The sequence below is a fragment of the Vipera berus genome, assembly GCF_964194415.1.
Source record: "Vipera berus genome assembly, chromosome: 2".
Lineage (NCBI taxonomy): Eukaryota > Metazoa > Chordata > Lepidosauria > Squamata > Viperidae > Vipera > Vipera berus.
This window is the reverse complement of record NC_138203.1, coordinates 155,010,878-155,031,388: the sequence shown is the minus strand read 5'-3', so window position 1 is coordinate 155,031,388 and position 20,511 is coordinate 155,010,878. Positions and strand designations below refer to the sequence as shown.

General features: G+C 38.7%; 1 protein-coding gene across 1 annotated transcript in view; it reads left to right on the top strand.

The window, feature by feature from the left end:
* PRKCA (protein kinase C alpha) overlaps positions 1–20,511 on the top strand; it is a 255,726-nt gene that overhangs the window by 214,144 nt on the left and 21,071 nt on the right. Inside the window, exons 9-12 of the mRNA XM_081319564.1 lie at positions 7,771–7,914; positions 13,521–13,694; positions 16,489–16,580; positions 20,144–20,206. Coding sequence (XP_081175690.1) covers positions 7,771–7,914; positions 13,521–13,694; positions 16,489–16,580; positions 20,144–20,206 — 473 coding nt within the window. The remainder of the gene's footprint in view (positions 1–7,770; positions 7,915–13,520; positions 13,695–16,488; positions 16,581–20,143; positions 20,207–20,511) is intronic.

Below are 20,511 nucleotides of genomic sequence, written 5' to 3'. Positions count from 1 at the left end.
CAAGTAGCACACCTGAGAAATAGCCGTGCTGAAGTCAGCTCTCTAATTACAGTAGGTAAATGTAAGCTTGAGTTTGTTTCTACCTGTATAGCCATTTTGTTTATATCCTAGAGTTGAAACTGTATAAGTATGTCTTGCATGTGGTTACAGGGTAAAAGAAAGGTCCAAGATAAGGTGCGTCCAAACCAAAGAAAGTAAGATTACTTGCATGTCTTGTTTTTTTTTCCTTCTCTCATTACAACTAATTAAAAAAAAACTAGGTTTGAGTTTGCAGTAAAAGATTTTGTGTGGGTTTTTTTTTTCTTGGTTGAAGGTACTAAGAATATTAATTCCTATAGTAAATCACGCAAAATGGGCCCTAATCATATTACAAGAGAAATGCATGTAGCTGTCTCCATGACAGTTTGATACATGAAGCTTGTACTAACATAGAAACCAATACTAACAAAAACAAGCTCTGGTATCTGATGAAAGCTCATCAACAAAACATGTGGCTTGAAAAGAGGCACAGGTGAACTTAAGCCCCTTCCGTATTTTACAAAAGACCAGAGGAAAACAGCAGTGCTAATGTAGGTCTTACTCAGCTAATACTTTGACTGTAAGAATTGGCACAAGGATTTTATATGATGTGTTGGTCTACAAGTGTATACGGAATCTGCCTATTTTTAAAAAATACCTATATAAGAAACCAAAGAGCAGAGGCATCTTTTCTTAAACACAGTTTTGACTGTATTAAACATAGATTTTTAATAATGATTGTTTTTATATGCTTACTGTTTTATTAATTGAAGCACACTACCCAGAGTCACTTTTTGAGAGATTGTCAGCCATATAAATTTGAGATTATAGACAAATACTACTCTCATTAATACCTGAAATTTCTTCCCTCGCTAAGACAATGTAAGTGTCCTGCATGGGCTGAAGAACCAGTTAGCATGTGTTGCACATTGCATGGTGAAATTTGGCTTGTAATAGAGTGTGACAAAGTATTGTGATTCCATGTTTGAAAGGTCCCTGTGTTCTTCACAACCAATACTGTGAGAGAAATTTTTTGCATGAAGATCTAGTTAGAATGTATATCTATGACCATATTGGTCTGAATTGGTCTTTCATATCCTGCTGTCTTCTTAAACTTGCCAAGAAAGATAAGAAGAAAAGTACTTTTTTTTGGTCACAATTAATAGTGTTTAAACTGAAAAGGCATTTTTCCTCAGAACTGGATTCTGTTGCTGCCTAACTATTTGCTTTCTATTAAAACTCTTCTTTTTCCACTCCCCTTTCCTCTTCTACCTTTATGCATGTCTTCACTAAATATGCAGCATGTTAATTTTTCTGAAATGCAGTCAAAATATTCAGAACTCATTCCTTTCCCTCTTTTTACGGGAAAATGTCTTTCTGAGAATGTGAGCCATCTGTCCTTGTTAGACACCTTGGCTGAAGGACACATGTCTTCTAGGATGTAATATTTTAGATTCCTGTAGTTGTAGAACAATGAGAAGATTATTTATGCCCATTGTCTGAAATAAGTGCTTTTGAAACCAACAGTGGGGGTGGCAGGTGGAGGGAATCGCCCAACAAATAAGCATAATATAATTAGCAAGTGTTGCATGGTGCTTTGTGGAGATAGTGTAAAATTGTTGCAGGAAATTAGTTTTTGACTTTCAAACGGTAATTTAATTAAAACTATAAATCTTTTAAGACTAGGAAAAATACACTACATGCTATGATACAATAATTAATAATATTTTGTTTCCTAAAAATGAGAACATGTTAACTGTATTTTGTGTATTGAGTAATATTTCATATCCCTGCTCTTGCTTTCAATATGTCAATAATTCATTGGATTATGATGTTCTGAGCTTATTTCAGAACAACAAAGAATAGCTGATTATGTGGCTTAGGTTGAGTTGTGTATGTTGGACAATAGTATGCAACTGTGCCAAAATGGAAACTCAAATTGGCTAATTCTTCTGTTCAATCTCAAGTAATGTGTGGGGGGGTTATTCCTTGATAGCAGTGGGTCATCAACCGTGGGAACTGGGCACGTTCTGTATTATCATTTTGAAATCACAGAAGAAAAATGACAGATTATGTAGTGTCACATTATTAATCAGTGCTTCAAGTCCCTAATGTTAAAATGGGCATGTGACTTTTTGCAGATATTTCACCCCAGTTAAAAGGGGTATCAGATAAGCCTTGATCTTTTTGGTAAACGTGGCTTTTCACACAGCATTATAGCACAGACCAGAAGCAATACAACACTTGATGTTTCTAACAAATCTGAAATGAAGAATTTCAAATGCAGTCCTGTGTGATTATAAATTATTTCTTGTACATTTGGTTAAATTGTGCTCAGTTTGGCAACACAGAACTGAATGCTTGCAAATGCCTTCTAGGGGACCTTCTTTAACTTCCAGTAGTAACTTTCAAGGTATATTTCTAGACTTTGGATATTTACATTGTACCTTTCAAAACATTTCTTGATAAACAATCTATTGCTTGATGTAAATAGGAGACATCAGAGAGCATCCCGATTCCTTGGACATAATATCTCTTGATGCTTTCTATATTCTTAAGAAGTGCTGTTGTTTCAGTCCCTAAAGGACTGAATTTAAATTGTCTCCTTTATTTTGTTTTCTTATCAATAGTAATTTCTGAACAACATGATTTTTAAAGGTTCGTTCACATGCTGCCAAATATTTTTTTAATATTTTTTTAATTTTATCATAAAAAATAAAATACAAAACAGTAAAACAAACAAACAAAATGAAGTAAAAGCATACATTCAACCCTAACAACAACAATAAAAATAAAAATAGTGTGCAAGAAAAGAGGAAAAAGTGATCAATTAAATTTAACATTTATCTTAATTAATTAATTTTAACATTTAGCATCCACCCTGGCTGGGTGCCATGGTTCCAATAGGTGAAACCCATCAAAAGAACTTCCAGGCAAAATTATTCCTTAAAGAACATTTTATTCGGGAAACAAAGCATCGGCACTACATAGTTTAACCCAAAAACTAAATTTCCTTCCCCCCCCCATACTAAGTAACAAAGTGCAATTCCCACTCCCAATAAACTGTGATAAATCACATTCCCCAATTAGCTAAAAGCCCGGCCTTTCTCCCTAGCTCCTCAGTCCGCCAAAACATTATCAGCTTGTCCTTGGGTTCCCACAGCAGAGTTATTATTTATTTATTTATTTATTTATTTATTTATTTATTTATTTATTTATTTATTTATTTATTTATTTATTTATTTATTAAATTTGTATACCGCCCTTCTCCCGAAGGACTCAGGGCGGTGAACAGGGCAATACATATCAAAAACAAGATACAAAAATTAAAAACGATTAAACAAAATGCCCACGAATAAGTTAAAACACATTAAAAGTCAGGTCCATGGCCGTCATGGAAGCCATGAACTCCCGAGCTGACTCAGATGATCCTCCCAGGGATGGTAGATTGAAGTCACCCAAAACCATGAGTTTGGGGAACTCAATCACCAGCCCCGAGAGGATATCGAGAAGCTCAGGCAGGGCTGCTGCTGCACGACTAGGCGAAAGGTACACCAGCAGCAAGCCCAATTGCGCCCTAGGACCACACCTCAGTAAGAGAGATTCACACCCGACTATCTGAAGAACGGTGGCCTCCTGCGGACATAAGGTCTCCCTCATAACCACAGCCACTCCCTCACCCCTACCCTGAGTCCGAGGCCGGTGTAGCACCCGGCAGCCTGGTGGGCAAAGGTCAGGGGGATACCACCCTCTGGGTCCAACCAGGTCTCCGTGATGCAAGCCAGGTCCGCATGCTCACCCTCGACCAGATCCCGGACGAGAGGAGCCTTATTAATGATGGACCTGGCGTTCAGGTACACCAGCCGGAGCTCAGGTGGCTGCACATCCTCGCTCCCGGGGCCTTGGGGTGAAGACAGAGGGTTGGAGCGCCTCACCACTTGTAGATAGCAGGGATGCCCTCCCGGATATCGATACGGCCCTCTGTTCATACACCTGCTGCCATTCCCTAACGTGGGAATAGGTAATCCCACGACCCGCTCCGGAGGCAACTAACCCCGGCTCCCCCCCTACGCGATCTGTCCCAGGCCTGGCCTGAACAACGGTTGGTGGATTACCCCCCATTTCCAACCAACCACGACCCTCCCCCCTCCCTAACCCCACAAAAAATTTTGCTAAAAAAGTAACCAGGGGCCTCTTATTAAATTTAAACCTGAGGCCCCTGTTCCTGCCCAGCCATCTCTCAGGGTCCCAACAATCGGGCCCTTCATCAAGAGGCAGAGTGGAAAATGAGGCAGGTCGCACCCAGGATGGGGGGGCACCTCTGAGGGCGAACAGAACGGTACTAGGGTAACTAAGGCGCTTAATAATAATTAAATAAATCCAGCGGTCCACATTGGGCTATTTGTAGGCAGCTAGGTAGTTAGAATAAAGTTAGAATAGAGATGTTAAAGAATATTGTTGACCTTGTCAAGTCAGGGCGGCAAAACATAAAAAACCATTTAGCCAAGCCCGTCCAAGCCAAGCCAAGCCAGCCAAGCCAGCTCTACTCTCACCCGAGCTGGCAACAGATATAAAGCCAAGACAGTTCTCTCACAACAAATGGCGATACATCTGGGCAAAACTTGGCTAAAGACAACTGGGATAAATCCACCTCAGCTGATCTTTCACATCAGAGGGTGGATTGATAGTTAATTGTTCTGCCCTCTCACTGCAGACAAGTCCCCGATCTGTCAGGGCCAATTCTTGGCCAACAATAACTCTTAAAGTTGCAGCTGATGCTCCATAAGCAAGAGAGAGAGGGGGTGCCGGTCGGCTGCTCCGAAGCATCAGAGTTGGTTCCTAGCCGCCGTATCCCACAGTATCTTGCAACTCCGAAAGAGGGGAAGGTCTCCACGGCACAAATTATGGCTAGCTGAGCTTTCATCCAAGCCCCGCCCCCCTGCTGCACCTGATTTCTAAAAGCAAGAAAAGCATAGTAAAGGAGAAGAGAAAATGGCTGCATTTTCAACAGTTGTCAGAGCAGGAACATCCAATGTTAGCAGCGTTGACACTGGGTGCTGAAACAAAAGAAAAAGCAGTAAATTCTTCTACACTTTTACTAAACATTACACTAATCTTCAAATCCATCTGTTAACCATCTGTTATTATATTTAGTGTGTAGAAAGTCCACAAACAGTTTTCAGTCTCCTATAAAGCCATGTAATCCATTATCTCTAATCAGAGCCGTTAATTTCACAATCTCTGCTAATTCAGTCAGTTTCAAAAGCCATTCTTCAACAGTCGGCATCCCTTTTTCTTTCCAGTGTTTGGCAAGTACAATCCTCACAGCTGTCACCATGTGAAGGAATAGCACCCCAAATTGTTTTTCATTTGGCAAGTATTTTTGTGAGGTATTTTTAATGAGCCTATTTTTGCCGAGTATTTTTAATGAACCTCCTAGATCAAGAGTTGGAATTACTAAGGATATGTAAATAATTCAATTTGTTTTACTTTTCCATTCTCGTGATGGGCAGGAGAGTCTCAAAGCAACTACCAGTATGTTAGGTCAGATTTCAAATAACTTGATTGCTTCATAAGGTTCAGGAATGGATCCAGATTTGGGGGGGGGCTTTGCTCTTGAACAATACTCTTGCTGAGTAAATTGCATGGCATAATAACTACAGCATTGTCTGTAGTGTTTCTACTTTTGACTTCAGCAAAGATGCTGTTTTTCCCCATACTAACACTGAAAATAGAAGGGACACTCCCCCTTCTATCCCTCAAGATCACCTAGGTAGAATATAGGTCACAGGTTCTTTTACTTTCTATGTTAAGTAAAAGGTAAAGGTTCCCCCGCACATGCGTGCTAATCGTTTCCGACTCTAGGGGCCGGTGCTCATCTCCGTTTCAAAGCCGAAGAGCCAGTGCTTGTCCGAGGACGTCTCCGTGGTCATGTGGCCGGCATGACTAGACGCCAAAGGCGCATGGAACGCTGTTACCTTCCCACCGTAGTGGTCCCTATTTTTCTACTTGCATTTTTACGTGCTTAACCAACACAACTCCATCAGGCATCTAGGCAACACACCCACAAGTACTCAACAAGTACTCATTGCTTACTTATATCACTTTCCCCCAAGGCTACCATTCCTCTTTGTGAGCCCAATTTCTGAACAACAGTAATGCTTCTATTTGCCTTACGCTGCTTCAGGGTGTTTTAGCTTCCCAAACAAATACAATAGCCTTCCCTCTCACAGCAACACTGTCACATCCAGCTGCCTCTCTGCTCATGTGTGTATAACCACCAACTGCTGGCTGGCTAGATAGATACAGGTCTTAAAGGGACAGGGCACCAGCAGGCCAGGTGCTGGCCATTTTGCAGGCAGCCTGTCCTCTCACAATATAGAATATAATGGGGGTGAACAGGGTTGTATGAATTCTTAACATAACTTTTATGATTTTGGAGTTTATTGCTCCAACTCAATTGTCAAAATGTTCAATATATTTTCTTTAATCAAATGATTGTTTAATATTGCTACATCACTTTAAGACATGCCACATGCCCCCCCCCCCCATGATACACCCTGAAGTGTGTTCTGGTGGGCTTCATGAGTTTCCACTGCTTACCATGGGGTGGCTGTGCAGGAGGCTTTAAGGAAATTTTTACCATGAAAACATCACAAATGTTTCCCAGCTCCCGATATCCTACATTCTGGGGTGTGTGTGTGTGTGGATTTTTCTTTTTGGGGAGAACTTTTTTAGGAGCTGACAGTTTTCTGCATTTATATTATAGCATCTGCACTATAGTACTGAAATGATTGTATAGGATGTATCTTAGATTTATGTCTGACACGAAGAGACGGGGAGAGGGGGAAGGGAGAGAGGAATAAAGCTATATGAATCATTATATAAATAGATTTTCTCAAGTCATTTGTAAAAACTCCCATACAGATAAAATATAATGAAATAAAATATAAGAAGTTTGCAATTGGATTTTAAGGTAGACATTTTCTTGGAGGTGAACTTTGCAATCGTTCATGAATGGACAAAACGTGAACTGAAAAATACTCTGTATAAAGATTTGCTGTTTTAGTTATTCCAGTGTATGCTTCTGCAAGCCATAAAACCCTTACCAAAAGGCTTTGAATACAATGTTTTTACATTGAAATCAGCATTTGATTAGATATAAATAAATATAAATAATGATGCTTGAAAATCAATGATTTATTCAATATGCTATCTATTCAGTTAACAATAAAATTTTCCTTTAAAAAAGCATCACAAACTGATACAGTAAACATGATGCTTTTAAGAAGTGTGAATTTCAACTAAACCATTAAAATGTTTAGTATGTTGTTACTTTCAAGCTGCCATCCTACTCCCAATTGAGAATAAAATATTTTAAACTGAATGGGACTCTTACATCTGAACAGATGGCAATACCTAGGATCATATGAGCCCTGCATTTTATTTTAAACACTGTTAATGATTGAAAAGGAAAAAAAGGCAATTGAATTTTGACATTTTAGCTTGAAAGTAATGACTTACATTGTTTGGACTTTGCTTTGCTTCCAAAGGTTGTTGCTTCTACTTCTATACTACTTTATATCACTTTAACAATATCCATAATTGAAATATTTGAATGGGCAGTTGAATTTGTGCTTGTTCTCTATTTACTATGAAGAATCTTCTGAAAGTACAAACCTTCAAACTTATTCTTTTATCATTACTAAAACCAAATTTCAGGTCTGACAGCCATTTTCTTTCTTTGTTTAGAAAGCCAGGCTTGGCCCATCAGCTAACAAAGTTATAACTCCAATTGAAGACCGGACTTGTAACTTACCATCCAATAATCTTGATCATGTTAAACTAACAGACTTCAACTTTATAATGGTGCTTGGAAAAGGGAGCTTTGGGAAGGTAAGAAGTATTGATAATTTGCAAGGTTCTTTATAAACAACACAATTTCTAAAATACATACACAAATAACAAGAAAGAAATATAGAAGAGACATAATGCTTCTGGGCCTTGAAAAAAGGGAAAAAAAACGTAAACTGGCACCCAAATCCGGACAATGCACTCCCCCAAACACTTCCAAAATTGTGGTGCATATGCTCCTTGTACTGACAGTAATGCAGAATAAGCTCAATCAAAAGTTGGGAATAATGAAATGTTTTTCATACCATTCCTGAATCTATAATTTCTGGTTTGAAATTAAAGATCAACAACATATTTATAATTTAAATGCAGTGACATATTTGTACCTTTAAAACAAACTGAAGTTTTGAACATAGGCTTGGCAAAAATATCTTAAGTAGGAGTTCTTCATCAGGTGTAAAGAAGTTCCAGGGTATCAAGATTTCCTGGGGGGAAAATGCTAGCTTCTTATAGAGGGTAGTTCAAAACTTTATACTGAATCAGATGCAATTTTAATCAAGCGATGGTAGCTTAAATCATATGGTACTTTAGCTAGCAGAACAGAGTCTACCCATGTTTGAGTAAATACATGGGTATTTCAGACACAGATTAGTACATGCAATCTACTGACAGTCAGAAAGTCACATATAGTAATGATTCAACTTCTGCATGATCAGAATATAACCATCTTTTACTTTAAAAGCAGCTCAACCTCCAGGCAGTTTGATCTGGAGTCAGATGGTATCTTGATTCCATATATTGTCCACCATGAAAACAAAATAAGTATCAGGTTTTGAGAATACAAAACAATATTATGCTATCTTGCTTTTAGAGAGAGACTAAAGTAAGGGAGGCACTCTTTAGAATCAAGGGCCAAGGGACTAGGTCAAAATAACATTTTTACAAGTTTGCTGTGTATTTTACTTCATTCAGACTTTACAAGTACTGAGCAGTAATCCCACCTACCAAAACAAGCTTGGGGAAAGGTGTCATGAATTATACAAATAAAAACTGGAAAAGCAGATCACTCGTAATAAATAAATTACCCCATCCATTTATGTTTGGTAAATAATTTACAGAAATGTCAATACACCAGAAAGAAATATAAGGTTCTGCACTTTGATAGGAAAAACCAAATGCACAGGTTCAAAATAGGTGATCTCTGATTTAGCACTAGCGAGAAGGATGTGGTTGTCCTGGTAGACCACAGATTTAAACATAAACCAGCAATGTGCTACAGCTGCCAAAAAAAAAAATATCAATGCAATCTTGGGCTGCATCCACAGAGGCGTAGTGTCAAGATCACAAGAAATCATAGTAACGCTCTGCTGGACCATACTTGTGATATTGTGTCCAGGTTTAAATGCCATAATGTAAAGAAGGACACTGCGGAACTGGAGAATGAAAACAAAGACGGTGAGAGGCTTGGAGTCTAAATCCTAAGAAGAACAGTTCAAAGATGTGGGTATATTTAACCTTTAAAAAAGACTAAGGGAGACATGATAGCAGTCTTCCGATACTTGAAGGACTGTAACAAAGAAGGTTTGGACTTATTGTTTTCATAGGCCCTGAGGATGGTAAAGAACCTGAGGATGGGAGAGAGAGAGAGAGACGCATTTTGAAAAGCAGGATGTTTTGCCAAGTGTCAGGGCAGTCATCAGGCTCCCTAACAATGGGTTCTTTTGGATCCAGAGACAGTAAACCCCCCAGTAAACAAAGAGGTTTTAAGTTTTACTATTATTCAACGCAAGTAGAAAAATAGGGACCACTCCGGTGGGAAGGTAACAGCGTTCCGTGCGCCTTTGGCATCTAGTCATGCCGGCCACATGACCACGCGCTGGCTCTTCGGCTTTGAAACGGAGATGAGTACCGCCCCCTAGAGTCGGAAACGACTAGCACTCATGAGCGGGGGAACCTTTACCTTTACCTATTATTCAAAGAGATTGAAAAGCATAACATAAAAAGCCTACCTACCAAGCAAGTTAAGACCCATATCTCTCACAAGCTGCCAGGAGCTCCTTAATAACAACAGCAGTGACACCTCAAACCAACAGCAACAACAACTCCAAGGTTTGTTTGTTTTTAATGAAAACCTGGCACCAGGACTTTATGGCTTACCTTACCTTGACTGGCTGGCACATGATTCTGGGCGGGGGACTCCGAAGTGTGAGGCTTTCACAACAAGAAAAGCCTTGAAGCTGTATGAAGATTCCTCTCCCGTCTCCTTTATTCAGCAAGCGAGGGGGGGGGAGCAGACCAGCTCAGAATGCCCATGGAGATTCCCAATCATTTAAGTCATGGTTGTCCCAAAGGTGCTTTTTTCCAAAAGGCAACTGGGCTTTCTTGATTTTTTTTTTTTGCTTTGAAAATGTTTCGCAGCACGGTTACTGGTGGGACAATATTGGAAAAAGGATAGTTTGCCTTCTATAGAAGAATGGGTACTTAAGGTATTGAATCTTGCAGAAATGTCTAAGATTTCTGCTTATCTGAAGGATCATTCGCAAGAAAGATATATTTCAGTTTGGAGGAGATGGATAGATTATATTCAGGATAAATATGGGACTAAAAAGTTCCATTTAGCTTATGAGTAGGTTTTAGATTTTTATTAACTTTAGTATTAGTATTGATTATATTTTTGTTTAAGTTATTATTATTATGTTTTTAATAATTTGAATGTATCAATGTTAAAGGGGAGTTAAAGCACATTATGAATTTGGTTAATTTTATAATGGATAATTTTAGTTAGAATATGATTATTATATTTATGACCCTGTATTCAGCTCTGGGAAGTGGGGGGGGGGTTTGGGTGGGTGGGTTTGGGGGATATGTTTTGTAAAACCTTTTGTAAAACTCTTTAATAAAAAAAAAGAAAATGTTTCGCTTCTCATCCAAGAAGCTTCTTCAGTTCCTTATTCAAGGAGAAGCAAATGGATGAGAAGCAAAGCATTTTCAAAGGAAAAAAAATCAAGAAAGCCCAGTTGCCTTTTGGAAAAAGCAATTTTGAGACGACTGGCTTAGAATGAGCTCTAAACTTTTTCTTAATGTGGAGGAGAAATGAAAATATGTCACGAACTCCTCAAAATAACAATGGTCTTCCTGTATTGCCCTCGGAGAGGATGGGCATCCTGATAGTGAGAGTTATTAAGCAGGGGAACAGCCTGCTTCCTGAAGTCATGGGTGAACCTGTGCTGAAGGTTTCTGGACAAAGATTGGACAGCCATTGTCTAGAATGGTCTAAAATTGCATTAGAAGAACTCCAGACTACCTCCCAACCCAGTGATTCCAGGGTTTTATTTTAAACCTGAAAGGGAGAAAAATGTTAGAGATGCAGCTGATTTGTTAATAATTCCTTTTGCTGTTCTGTTAACAAAGCTGCAATCCGATATTTGCCTATGTACCTACAATCCTACATTTGCTTACATGAGGAATTAACTTCACTGAATTCACTGAGCTTTAATTCTGAGGAGACACATATAAGATTTAGTGTAAACATAATAAAAGATTTAGCCTAAGCCTAATAAAACTTGCTATTCAGGATCATGCTTCTGTACAGTTTGAGAGTCGGGTAAATACTGCTTTGAAAGCACGATGGGATTTGGAGAATATATTGCATGTATTTGCTCAAGATTTTCTATAAGCAGAGGGCAACTAGACTACCAGCCTTCCAAGAATATTTTTGCCTTATCTTTAAGCAGCCTCATGTTAAAATTAGAATATGCAAATCAGCAAAACATCGTTTAGCTGTTAATGAGGTGTCATAGTTTGTCCTTTGATGGAGGTGCAAAGAAATGGAGTTGTGAAACTTGTTTTCCACAAAGCTATTTTGTGCTTCTTAATTATCATCCATTTAATAATAGGTAATCTTTATATCAAGAAACAGGCAGGAGAGATGAGCGACTCTTTTACTTATCCATTTATTTAATAAATTTATGTAGTCACCCAATCATGTGCACTTAGGGCAGCAAGATAAAAACTAAACACTAACAACCATTGATCCTGACCTGAGGGGAGAAAGCTGGGTCTTAAAAGGCAGGCAGGGTTGAGGCTATTCGAATCTCAGGGAAAGTGCTTTTCTGGAGGACAGATGCAGTGACAGAAAAGACACATTGGACCCACCAGAAGATGCTATTTAAGATATGGGACCCAGACCTTAGACAGCCAAGAATTGAGAACTATAACTGAGCAGGATCAGCACATTGATTATTCCTATCCTCAGACTGATAGGTGACCTCATCCAGCAGCCTCATGTACAGGAGCTGGAACAGAACCAACCCCTCTCACAGTAGAGGCTTAGGGCCTCTTTCTCATCAACACTGACTTAAATTGACCATGGAAGAAAGAACTGAATTATTGTAACATCATGTCACCTATCCCCAACCCCTTGAGCTTGCCTAAAAGCATGCCATGATCAATGGTATTGCTGCAAAAAAAGAAGAACTTTTAAAAAGGGTTGCAATAAAGAGAGAAGGGAGGATGGATGGAGCCCCCCCTCCCTCCCCGGGGACTTGTTTTTTGTTTTGCAATGCATTTCTAATTTGCCTCCATCTTTCCCCTCCCCATTTTTTCTTGAGGCGCAAAGGCACTTCCCGAAAGGTTAGAGGGAGATCATTTTCCGCATTCCTTCCCCCTATAGCCCCCTGTTCTGAACCAGCTGCAGGTCATCAAAAAGTGCAACCAATGCCCCCTTAGTGCAACATTCTCTTCTACTAGATTGAAGTGGTCCATACAATCCACTTTCTCCAGAGTTCTCTGAAGCTTCAGGGTGACCACTTCTCAACCATCTTCTCCAGAAAGAGAAGGTTGGAGACAGATAGAAAATTATCCAACGCTGTATGGTCTAGCAATGATTCCTTAACTGAAGACAGAAGTACTACTCTCTCACCACTGGTTGGACCCACCTACAAATCAATTCCTAGGAGGCTCTGATGAACCAGGATTCTAATATGAACGTGGCCTGCCCTTAATTTTCTCAGGGCCAACAGGCACAGATCCTTTCCAAATAACTTTGATGGATCCATATCTCACTTAACTGCATCTGAATGGTGGTAATCCAACCCAGAATGAATCCCAAGATCCTTTTTCTTGAGATGCCTCAAATAGTCCTCATAACAATCCTTCAGATGCTATTCTAACCAATCCTTTCCTAGGAGACCCACTGGACAACAATCCACCGACACAATAAGAGTGGAGAAATAGTTGCATTTTGCTGCTTTTATTGTCACTATGTAATCCTTTTCAGAGGATTTTAGACTAGTATTCCATCACCATTGTTCTTCATCTCCAGTGACATACTAAGCATTTCTTGCACTATTTTATCTCCCAAAAATTCTCTAAAAACTAGGTGGTGATTAGAATCCACATGAAGGAAGAAATCAGTTTTAGGGCCTTATTCATCCTTTTATGAACTTCTGGAATAGGTGGTCTTCACTAGTTTTTATGTAAGAAATGGGAGAGCTACATTGAAAAAACAAAACAGATTTCTTAGACTGCAAGTTAATGAATGTATGTAGGGAGCTGAATTACTAGAAATGCTTTTCCATATTTCTGAATGGAAATTACTCGTAGTCTGTAGTCAGCAAAATATTCACCTTTTCTTTATATTTGCCCAGGTGATGCTCGGAGAACGAAAGGGAACAGAAGAATTGTATGCAGTCAAAATATTGAAAAAAGACGTGGTGATTCAAGATGATGATGTAGAGTGTACCATGGTTGAAAAGCGAGTTCTAGCTTTGATGGACAAGCCTCCTTTCTTAACGCAGCTTCACTCTTGCTTCCAGACTGTGGTATGTGTTCATACATCTTGTGCTGTGATTTCTCACACACAGCATTTTGCTGTACTGACATCCACAGAGCTTTTGAACTGTGTGAGTGAAAATGAGGTGGGGGTAGGTTGATAAATAATATACCATAGTTCTGTCAGCTGATGTATTTATATATCAGCAGAATGAAATGGAAAAACATAGGTTGGTTAGAGAGCATTTCTTTTGCATATTTGCCAGTAGATGATGTATGGACGAGATTGACATTCCTTGCATTTTATTTTATTTGTTTTATTTTATTTGTCATGGAATTGTGCAGCAGCTGTCCAGATGAAGTCAGAGATACTAACACAAACTTGTAATTGTGCGTGTGTGTGTGTGTGTGTGTGTGTGTGTGTGTATCCAACGGCTCCCTAGGACACACTATCTTTCATAAAAAAACACACACAAACCACTATCTGAACGCACTCTCACACCACCACCCAGCACAGATCAACTCCGTAGCCAAGACACTCATCTCCAGAACAAAACACCTAGCAGACGAACAACACCTAAAAACCGAACTACACACTCTCACTAATGTACTAACAGCCAATGGATTCCAAAGAAACATGATTACCAACTTAATCCGAAGAGAGACACCCACAAAAACCCAAGACAGAGAACAAGAAAATGGCAAAGCCCTCCTCCCATACTTAAAAGGGACCACAGACAGAATCAGCAAGATCCTCCAAAAACACAACATCAAAACAGCATTCTACACAGACAGAAAAATATCCACCATCCTAAGAAACCCCAAAGACATAATTGGGTTAGAAAACCAAGGAGTATACGAAATCCCATGCACCACCTGCCCCACCACATACATCGGACAGACCAACAGAAGAATAAGTGCACGCATTGAAGAGCACAGAAACTCACTCAGAAAGGGAGAACAAACTTCATCCCTGTTCCAACACTTTGAAGCCACGGGACATGAAATTGATTTTAAAAAAACCAGAACTATCGCCAAAATTGAACATTTTAACAACAGAATAATCAGAGAAGCCATTGAGATAGAAAAACGCCCCCAGAGCATGAACAAACGAGATGATACCTCTCGCCTACCAGCCATTTGGAAACCCGCCTTGATTGACAGACGAGTCCCAACCACCAAGAATGATACCAGACCCAAACTCATGATAACATCACATGACATCACCACCACACAACCATCCAAAAAGCAAATCCGAACCCACAATGATAACGATGCACAACCACAAAACAGAAACCTAACTACAGCTGCAACATCAGCCACTTTAAACCCCTCCAAACCACACAATAAGCAAACTGACACCCACTATAAAAACATGGCACCACCACAAACACGAAGCCGAACAAAAGCAGCACAACTCACCAGCTCAGGTCTGAGGCTGGCAGCTGAGACCAGCCCATCCACTCAAAACACACCCCCAACCAATCAGAACACCCCCCCATTCAAAACACACTCCCACCCAATCAGAACACACCCAATCCCCCACCCAATCAGAGCACACCTCCACCCACAAAACACACCCCCTCTGGCAGTTTAAAAAAGAGGAACAAACAGTCACTACCACATGCTTCTCCCAGAAGAAGGAAGCTGAAGCCACCAGCCTGATGATGACGGATGGGATTTCGTCGAAACGTTGCTTTTACACCTTCAATTCTACGTGGGGAAAAACCCGAATAACCAAAGATCCATATATATATATATATATATATATATATATATATATATATATATATATATATATATATATATATATATATATATATATATATATATATATATATATATATATATATATATATATATATATATATATATATATATATATATATATATATATATATATATATATATATATATATATATATATATATATATATATATATGTGTGTGTGTGTGTGTGTGTGTGTGTGTGTGTGTGTGTGTGTATAAAAGAGTTAAATGGGAGACTAGATTAGCTATTTCGAGCTTCTTAGCTCTCATCAGCTAGCCATATCCTTTGTGGGATTCGAACCTAGGGAGGTGATGAGAGCTGATGAGAGCTATTCTAGTCTCCCATTTAACTCTTTAACTTTTTGTCAGCAAAAAAGAAATTTGAACTTATAATGTATCGCAGTAGCAACTTGAGCTCTGCTTAACACTCCTAGGTTGGAGCTGCAAGCAAAAGTGATCATAATAATAGAACTGCAACATAGCAGTTCAAAACCAAAGGTGCATCAACCAGACCACACACACACACACACATACACACACACATATTTACAAGTTTGTGTTAGTATCTCTGACTTCATCTGGACAGCTGCTACGCAATTCCATGACAAATAAAATAAAATAAATAAAATAAAAACAACACAAGATAGTAGTCAGGAACCCAGGAACATCATGAGGTAAATTAAACAGTATACAGAACACTCAGAAGAAAAAAAGGAGGGGGGGAAAGGGAAACTCCCCCCTAATACTTACAGCAACCAATCATAGCGTAGATTGACTCATGCATGAATCAGCACTCTCTAACTAATCAGCTAACTAATCCACCTCATGATGTAGTAATGATAATTGTTGCTATAAAAAGAAAGAAGATCAATTATGCATCTGAATACAGAACATAACTTTAAAGTTAATCTAATTAGACCAATAAATAATTGCTTTTAATATCTGATAATTCGTGGGGCTCTGTCCTAATTGTGCAGATGCACTTAAGACTCTTTCCCCAATTTTCTGTACTGACCATTCCTGAGTGGCAGGTCCGCTGCCTGACCTATTTGTTGGTTTCATATTGTCTGCTAGGATCGCCTGTACTTTGTCATGGAGTATGTGAATGGTGGTGACCTCATGTATCATATTCAGCAAGTAGGAAGATTTAAGGAGCCCCAAGCAGTGTAAGTGCATTTTCTGTTGATTTTATATTGAATTTGTCATAAGATATTCTGCTTTAGAAAGATGTATTTTTCCATTCCCCACCTTACTCATATTTTCTAGATTTTTGTGTAATTGACACTGCTGTACAGGAAGGCTAGCTTCAAAAATTCATCAGTATTGCATAGACGTAAAACTACTCAGAAGAATTAAATTCTTAGTTAGTATGGTCTCTATTAATTTCATACAATTAATCAACTAAACGAGGAGCCGAATTTCTTATAATATTGTGTTACGTGTGAATCATAGAGCAAACAAGATTTAGTGTGAATCATAAGCATTTTAGAAACAAGCTGATTGTGACACTACATGGTCTACAATCCAGATTGTCTAAATGCAAACTAATATATCACAGTTCTTGCCTGATACTAATAATACCTTGTCATAGAGGAGGAGAAAAAAGTTATAAGCCTTCTTTGGAGGTGTTCTTAGTAACTAGCCAGAAGAAGAGGGGAACAAAACAAAGTCATAGTTCAAGGAACCATCAAGCAACATGTCTAGGTTCCAATATTTAGCTTACTAATACACAGTGCTTTTTTGTAAAAGAAAAAGGTGCCGGAACTCACACATGTCATACAACCTGCCTTGCCTACCCTACAAGGTTCCATCCAAAAAAGGTGCCGGAACTCCGTTCTGAGCATTCTATGAGGAAAAAAAGCCCTGCTAATACATATTAAACTCCTTTCTCTCTACTTCATTTTTCTAGCCATTGATAAAAATGTATCCCATGTTCTGAAGTATTCTGAATCTTCTTTCTCTTTCATTTTCAGTGTAAGTCTGTCCATTTCTGCAAAGTCCAAAATTTTTCTTGATTATCTCTTCCTCCGCTGGTATTTCTTCATCTTTCCAAAGTTGAGCAAATACAATTCTCACTGCAGTTAGTACATGTAACATTCAATATACACATTCTTTCCTATAATTTCCTACAATTATACCTAACAAAAATAATTCTGGCTTAAAATCTACATGTTTTTTTATCATTTTCTCTAACTATATATGTATTCTTGACCAGAATCTTTTGGCTTTAGGGCATGTCCACCAAAGATGATAATATATGCCTGGTTTTTGTCTACTTTTCCAACAATTGTTAGACATATTTTTAAACATTTTTGCTAACCTCATGGGTGGTAAGTGCCATCTGTAAAACATTTTATACAGGATTTCTTTGTAAACCATCGCCTTTGTTATTTTAGTTTCTTTTCCAAAGGCATTGCCAGTTTTCTAACTATGTTATGCCCAAAGTTTTTTACCCATGTTTCTTTAACTTGTTCCTCTTCCATCTTTAAACTTAACATATATTTATTTAGTTTCTTAAACAATTTTTCATCTAATGCCAATGAGATTTGGTCAGATTCTATCTGTTCTTTATAAAATCCAGACGCTTTAACATCTTTTTCATATCTCGTTTGAATTTACAAGTGTGACCACCATGATAGATCAATGCTCTGTTCTTCCAGTTCTTGTCCAGATTTTAGTTTCCCTTCAGTGTTCAAAATGTCTTTATAAGTCACAATTTTCTCATAGTTAATTAGGTTTGGGTGAACAAACGCTTCCATTGTTGAAAGCCATTCAGGTATTTTCATATAAATTTTCACTTTTACCTTTTCACATTCTAAAATAAATGTGTGTCTTATATACTGTATAGTGGTTTGGAAAATATCTATGTATTTTATTCTTCCCATACCATAGGAAGACATGCCATCCAAGTTGTAGATCATGCCCTTCTAGGTATAGTAATCTTTTATGTCTTCAGGGTTATCCATTCTTTTAACCATGTTAATACAGATGCTTGATAGTATAAAACACATATATGACAGCCCAAATCCTCCATTTTCTTTCACTTCTTGTAGCATTTTCAATCTAATTCCGGCTTTTTTCCTTGCCAAATACATTATTTATTTATTTATTTAGCAATTCTGAACTCCTTGGGCTCTCTTTTAGAAATTTCTAGGGTTAGACCTTGCTTCAGAAGGCACTGATGTTGCATCAAGGAGCCGTGGTGGCGCAGTGGTTAGAATTCTGTATTGCAGACTAACTTTGCATTCTACTGCCAGGAGTTTGATCCTGACCGGCTCAAGGTTGACTCAGCCTTCCACCCTTCCGAGGTCGGTAAAATGAGAACCCAGATTGTTGGGGGCAATATGCTGACTCCGTAAACCACTTAGAGAGGGCTGTAAAGCACTGGGAAGTGGTATATAAGTCTAAGTGCTATTGCTAGACCTTTGGGATGCAGAAGACTTGTTCCTCTTGCTTGCTGAGGAAGCCATGAAATTAGGATAGAGCAAGAATCACTGTCTCAAAGTACATGTCTATGGAGATGTAGGCGCAGGCTGTTGGTGATGAGTCTGTGTTGTCTGCATCTCAAACTGAAGCGCGAATGGTTCCTGTAGTCTGCAATTTTTCTGGACTACAGGCACCATTTGCTCTTCAGTTTGAGATGCAGACAATATAGACCTTGCGCCTGTGTTCAACAATGACGGGACACAGGGCAGAAAACATCCTGCAGAAAGCACAGCTCCACAACACAGTCTTTTCAGCGGTTCCAAGCAGGCTCCACACCCATTTGCACTACTCAGGTGACCCTGAGGATACATACAAACCTCCAGGTGGCATCAACAACTCACTAAAATAATGCAAATGACAAGCTATCTTCAAGGAATATAAATCCATTCCCCACCCTCCAGTCAGAGCTGAAGAAGCTTCTTGGATGAGAAGCGAAATGTCTTCAAAGAAAAACAAAGTGCAGTTGCCTCTTGAAAAAGCACCTTTGGGATGCCTCAAAGTATAGTATTGAATATGTTGGAACCTTCCAAAATTCAGAATGAAAAGGAAATATAATCTGCCTGAACCTGCTCAGGAGACTGATTTGGGCTTGTTGCAGCAAAACATATTCACTCTGTTCTTTGTAGAACACATTACTATATGTTAGCCATGTAGCTAGATGCTTTTAGATTTTGAATTTAAGATTTTATTGTGGTTAGATATTAGGCATCTAAACATTTGTCCTCATTTGTCCAAATTCCTTGTGTCTAATCACACCTGGCCAAATAATGTATTCTATTCTATTCTCTTGTAAATAACAGGACATCGAGTCATAGCATTAATGGAATCTCCTGTGACTTTCAACCATTGTGTTAATCTTGACCCATAATCCTGTGTAAGCATCCTTGCTTTTGCCCAGTGAGATGACTGTGGAGGTATGCATGTTTTCCTCCACATACTGCAATGTGAACATTTTCATCAGTGGCCTGATCTCTTGGGGAAAGTTTTCTTTGCAACCTAGAATCTAGGGCAATCCAGATGTTATAATCATGCAAGGCTGATGGTCCAAAAGCCCCCAAATTTTATAATGTGTCAAAATCTACAAGTGGGAACTTGATGGAGAGGAGAAGGCCAGTCCACACAACCCTGCTCTATGAAGCCCAGTGGCATGAAGGAATTTTTCTGAATGGATGGTTGTAAATTATTCAAATCTTGCATATACAGGTGAAGTTCTTTTGATTAACTCAAGTCTTTTACTTTTCAGATTCTATGCAGCAGAAATCTCAGTGGGTCTTTTTTTTCTCCATAAGAAAGGAATTGTTTATCGGTAAGTAGAGCAGCTCTGTGTAACATGTTTATCACAGGCTGTAAAAAAGAAATGTTTGTGGGCAAAAATGGAGGAAGAAAGCACTGAACTGTGAACAATTATTTTTCCAAATAACAGAACACATTAAACGTATTTATTTTTATTCACAGTTGCTTATTCAACTTGGTGCACTAACAGAAGTCTTCAGTGCTATAAGATTTGCAAAACATATAAAAGGCTTTTTGTATAAGCATTGTAAGACAAAGAAATGTACCCACGTCATCTATTGCTCTCAATAGATCTTATAAAGTCATTGGCGTATACAG